Source organism: Gekko japonicus, unplaced genomic scaffold (assembly GCF_001447785.1).
Source record: "Gekko japonicus isolate JY-2015 unplaced genomic scaffold, Gekko_japonicus_V1.1 scaffold1756, whole genome shotgun sequence".
Classification (NCBI taxonomy): Eukaryota; Metazoa; Chordata; class Lepidosauria; order Squamata; family Gekkonidae; genus Gekko; species Gekko japonicus.
The window spans coordinates 18,391-23,195 of record NW_015165871.1 but is presented as its reverse complement, the minus strand read 5'-3'; the positions used below and the strand labels follow the sequence as shown (position 1 = coordinate 23,195).

The 4,805-nt window shown below is 64.8% G+C and overlaps 1 protein-coding gene across 1 annotated transcript in view; it reads left to right on the top strand.

Annotated features, from left to right (window-relative positions):
- The window catches only part of DQX1 (DEAQ-box RNA dependent ATPase 1), a 7,966-nt gene that overhangs the window by 1,155 nt on the left and 2,006 nt on the right, over window positions 1-4,805 (top strand). Inside the window, exons 3-8 of the mRNA XM_015411251.1 lie at window positions 1,630-1,823; window positions 1,969-2,353; window positions 2,872-3,117; window positions 3,731-3,830; window positions 3,918-4,076; window positions 4,186-4,377. Of these exons, the coding sequence (XP_015266737.1) occupies window positions 1,630-1,823; window positions 1,969-2,353; window positions 2,872-3,117; window positions 3,731-3,830; window positions 3,918-4,076; window positions 4,186-4,377 (1,276 nt within the window). The remainder of the gene's footprint in view (window positions 1-1,629; window positions 1,824-1,968; window positions 2,354-2,871; window positions 3,118-3,730; window positions 3,831-3,917; window positions 4,077-4,185; window positions 4,378-4,805) is intronic.

Below are 4,805 nucleotides of genomic sequence, written 5' to 3'. Positions count from 1 at the left end.
GGCCGGACCGTCCCCGCCGCGAAGCCTCCCCGCCCCAGAGGAGTCCCCTCTCCCGTGTGCCGCGGCGGCTTCGCTCCTCCTCCTCCTCCGGCCAGGGTGCCGTTCCGCCGCCGCCGCCGCCGGGGACCTCGGCTGAGTCCACTGTCCGCCCACGCGCAGCACAGCTCAGGGGGACCAGGTCTGAGTCCGGCCTGGCGCCTTTGAGGACACCCGAGGGCCCTTCTCCTCCCCACAACGGAGTGGAGTTACGGATCAGGCAGGGAGCTGGCTCAGTTAGCGTGCAGAACGGCGAAGGTCTTTTCCAACGTCTGTCTTTCACGTAGGTGGGCACCAAAGCTTGTGCCCAGAATCAAACTTCGGGGGTCTTGAAAGGTTCCCCTGGGACCCAAGCTTTGCAGTTTTGCTCCAGGGCCACCCCCCTGGACCTTGCAGATGGAGGCCCTGTGTTCTGGGTGCTCCGGGGGTCCTTCAGGGCCTTGCGGGTGACAGTTACTCTCCAATGGAAGCCATGGCGTGACCAGTAGCCCGCGGAGTCGCTGCAGACAGGTGTAGGTGTCTATGTGTAGGTTCTGCTCCGTGCCCAGAAGGACCAGCTGGAGTTCCTGAGCGGTCTTGATGGGCAGGCCCTTCCAGAGGGCGCTGCGGTAGTCTAGCCCCAGATTGACATGGCCAGATCACCTGAATCAAGGTCAGGGGCCGTTTTCTGAGCTCCGTGGAATGGGCCAAATGACTTTTTTTGCAGCCAGTGATCAAGCTGGATGAGTGGTCACTCTGTGGCCGCTGACCAAGTCAGCGGGACCCCACCAAAAGTGGGGAGCCTCCCATCCCTCACAACCTCGGCCTTCCCAGCTGGCATTTCTTTGGTCTTGTCAGGATTCCGCTCCGGCTTGTTTATCCTCAGCCCTGTAATTGCAGCAGCCGGGCCCTAGTTCAGAGTCTCGACTGCCTCACCAGGCAGCTGGCTAAATAAATGTGCAGGTGAGTCTTCTAGGGAAAGCGCAGGGCCCTTTGACACGGAGGACAGAAGGCAGGCAGAGCGGCTCCTGCTGATGGCTCCCCGCCCAGACACAGGCAGACTTTGTCCTGGGTGGGGCCCCTCTGCACGGTCCCTCCTCGCTGGCTCCCTTTGGTCGTTGGCAGGCTGAACACCACCCCCGAATCCTCGGCTGCCTTGTTGCAACGTGAGAGGCACAGGGTTCCTAAAACTTCTAATAACTTGGAAGCCGTTGATTGGGGGCTTTTTTTGCAGCTTAAACAACACAGAATGCATCACGTGCAGTTTTGCTCTCTGGCATATTTGTGAGATTTAGAAATGTGCCTGTTCTCACTGGGTCTTTTGACAGTTGGGGTGTGAAGCAGCCAGAACCTGTTCTTCCGCCTCGGTTCTGCTGGACTCCTGCGGCAGAACCACCTGCTCCCTTTTCAGAGTGGGAGAGCGGAGGCTGAGCCAGGGACACCATTACTGCACTGCTCTGGATCCCGGGATTCACGGAGTGATGCTGCCGCTGCCATCTCTCCTCCTCACGTGGTGTCTCCTGGGGAGGGGCCTTCCCCGGGTGTGCCAGGGTCCTCCTCCAGCGAGGAGACGGAGCACTCAGGTTTTGCCTTCCTTCTTCCTTCCTTCCTCAGGTGCCTCAGTGGTGTGCAGAGTACGCTCTTTCGCTGCAGTTTGCCCACGGCCAGGTGGTCTGCACTCAGCCCCACAGCCTGGCTGCCTTGAGCCTGGCCTTGCGCGTGGCAGATGAGATGGACCTCAACGTGGGCCACGAGGTGGGGTACTGCATCCCCTACGAGGACTGCTGTATCCCGGAGACGGTGCTCAGGTGAAGGCCTCTCTGCCGACTGGCTGGCCAGCCGGGGCGTGTTGTTTCTGGCAGGGTGTCTCAGGGAGGGGGGCTGCTGGTTGAGGGGCCGGCTGGCTCCCCCGCCCCCCCGCCTTGGGTGACAGACGGCTTGCGTGGGTTGCAGGTTCTGCTCAGACGAGGTCCTCTTGCGGGAGATGACCTCCGACCCACTGCTGCGGCAGTACGGGGTGGTCGTGCTGGACGAAGCCCAGGAGCGCACGCTGGCCGCTGACCTGCTCCTGGGGCTGCTGAAGGACGCCCAACGCCAGCGCCCGGAGCTGCGTCTCGTCGTGGTGACGGAGCCGTCGATGGAAGAGCAGCTGTCCCGCTTCTGCCAGGAAGCCCCGCTGGTGCGGGTGCCCCTGCTCACCCCAGCCCCCCGCCTGACCTACCGGGAGGCCTCGCCTCAGGGCCCGGTGGCCGCGGCCTGCCAAGCCGTGCTGGAGCTGCACCGGCAGGAGGAGGAGGAGGCGGCCGGGGACGTGATGGTCTTCTTGGCCAGCCAGCAGGTGGGGAGCCCGTCTGGCAGTGGGCCGGGGGGGGGTCCCCACGTGAGCAATCTTAGGCCGCTAACGGAGGGTTTCAGGATTGAAGCACCTGTGTGGCCTGTACGAGAGGCGCCCCTGGCCTCTCTCTCCTCTCTCTGCTCGGCAAAGGCCTCCCAGCTAAAGTGGCCTTCCAGCTCAGCTGAGCAGGCCAGTCGGGGGAATGCAGCCCTGGCCGGGTCAGACCCGTGTGGGCCCCTCTGGTCCTGCATCCTATGTTCTTCCTGTGGCGGACCAACGGCAGGGCAGGCCTTCCCCTGAGTTTGTCTCCGGGGCTCTGGGATTCTGAGGTTTAGTGCCCCTCAGTCACCGTGGCTACGGCCCCTGACTGACCTATTTCTTCCCCTGCTCAGAGATGAGCAAGGGCTCTCGGAGGGGGGAGGACGGGGCGGGTGGGTGGTTTCGGGTGGGTGGGTGGCGCTTGGGAGGCTGTGGGAGCCTCCTGGTCATGGACGTTTTCCCCTCCCTCCCTCCCGCCCCAGGAGATCCAGGAGTGCTGTGAAGCTCTCTGTGCGGCCGCCGCGTCCCTGGACCCCCGCCTGGGCCCCCTCCTGGTGCTGCCCCTTCACCCCGGCGTGGGGCGACAGGCCCAAAAGCTGTACGAGACGTTGGAGCCGCCGGCCGGAGGCGCAGCGCGCCGGGTGATTGTCACCCACTGGCTGGCAGACGCGGCCTTCTCGGTGGGGAGCGTCAGGCACGTCATCGACACGGGTCTGGAGCTGCGCAGTGTGAGTGGGGGAGGGTTCTCCCAGGCCTGCTCCTGGCGTGTGCGTGCGTAAAGCCCACTTCCCTTGCCTGTGTCTTCGGGGCCTGCCCTGCACACCCCGCACGGCTCCAGTGCTGGGGACCGGGGGGGGATCCCTGCAGGGGCCGTTGCCAACAGGGATGCTTCCCTCCTCCCCTCCTCCCCTTAGCCCTGCGTGCCACGGAACGCTCAGCCAGGGAAAGTGGGCTCGGCCCACCTTGGGCCCCCCCCCCGGTCCGCTCACCGTTGCCCCGTTCTCCACTCTGGGGTTCTGGCCAGGCCTGGGGGCTGTTGTGGTTGCTTGGCACCCCTGAGCGAGGTGGGTGGGGGGAGCTTTCCACGGGCGACGCTGGCGTCCCTCCAGCTGCCTGGCGTCCCTCCAGCTGCCTGGCCCAGGAAAGCTGGTGGCCAGCCACACGCACCCCCACCCCCGTTCTGGTTTGCGGAGGTCCCTGGCTCCTGCCGGGGAAGTTCTGGGCTTGGTGGGGCCCCTGCCCTGGCCGTCCTCTGGGCAGGAGGGGGTATCTGCTCCCCGCGCCGTCGCCAGGTCTGTTTTCGGGCTCCGCAGGCCGTTCCTCACTCTCTTTCTCGGGCAGGTTTACAACCCACAGATCCGTGCTGAGTCGCAGGCCGTGCGCCCGATCAGCAAAAAGCAGGCGGAGGCTCGGCGGCTGAGGGCGGCGGGGAGTCCCGCGGGTGAGCCTGCTGCTGGGGCCGGGTGGGCTGGGGGCTGCAGCACCCCCCAGGGGGCTCCTTCCCACGGTCCTCTCCTGTGCCCGGCAGGGACCTGCCTGCGCCTCTACGCGGAGTCCTTCTACGAGCACAGCCTCCCGGCCCTCCCCCCGGCCCGTGTGACCGAGGCCAACCTGAGCCGCCTGGTCCTGCTGCTGAAGAGGCTGGACATCGCGGACATGGGCCAGTGCGACTTCCTCGACCGGCCAGGTGAGGGGCTGCTCTGGGGCGGAGGGCTGCGGGAGGGCTCCGGGGGAGGGGGGCACGGACCCGGAGCCTCACCAGCCTCAGCCCGGCCCCTCCTTCCCTCCCTCGCCAGCCCCGGAGTCCCTCATGCAGGCCCTGGAGGACCTGGACTACCTGGCGGCCCTGGACGACGGCGGCAGCCTCTCCGAGGTGGGCATCATCATGTCGGAGTTCCCCGCCGACCCCCAGCTGGCCAAGGCCCTCCTGGCCTCGTGTGAGTTCGACTGCGTCCAGGAGATGCTCACGCTGGCGGCCATGCTGGCAGGTATTATGCTCGGGGGCAGGGGGGAGTCCCTCGCCCACACCCCTCCCAGCCCCTCCTGCCTTGGCGCCTTCTCAGGACTGGCCTTCCTCTGCTGGTGGACCCCTGCATAGGGTTCTGCCCCCCAGGCCAGTTCAGGGATGAGGGGAAAACTCTACACTGGCTCAATACTTTACACAATAACCCAGAGAGGTAGGCTCTCTGGATTTCAGAACAATAGCCACCAGACAGAACACACTAGCACCTCCTCAGAGATGCACACTTAATACTTAATGGTAGCGTGTAGCCTGCGAGATTTAGGCTTAGAATTCAGTTACAACAATACAGACATAAGAACATAAGAGACGCCAATGTTGGATCAGGCCAAAGGCCCATCCAGTCCAACACTCTGTGTCACACAGTGGCCAAAAATACCAGGTGCCATCAGGAGG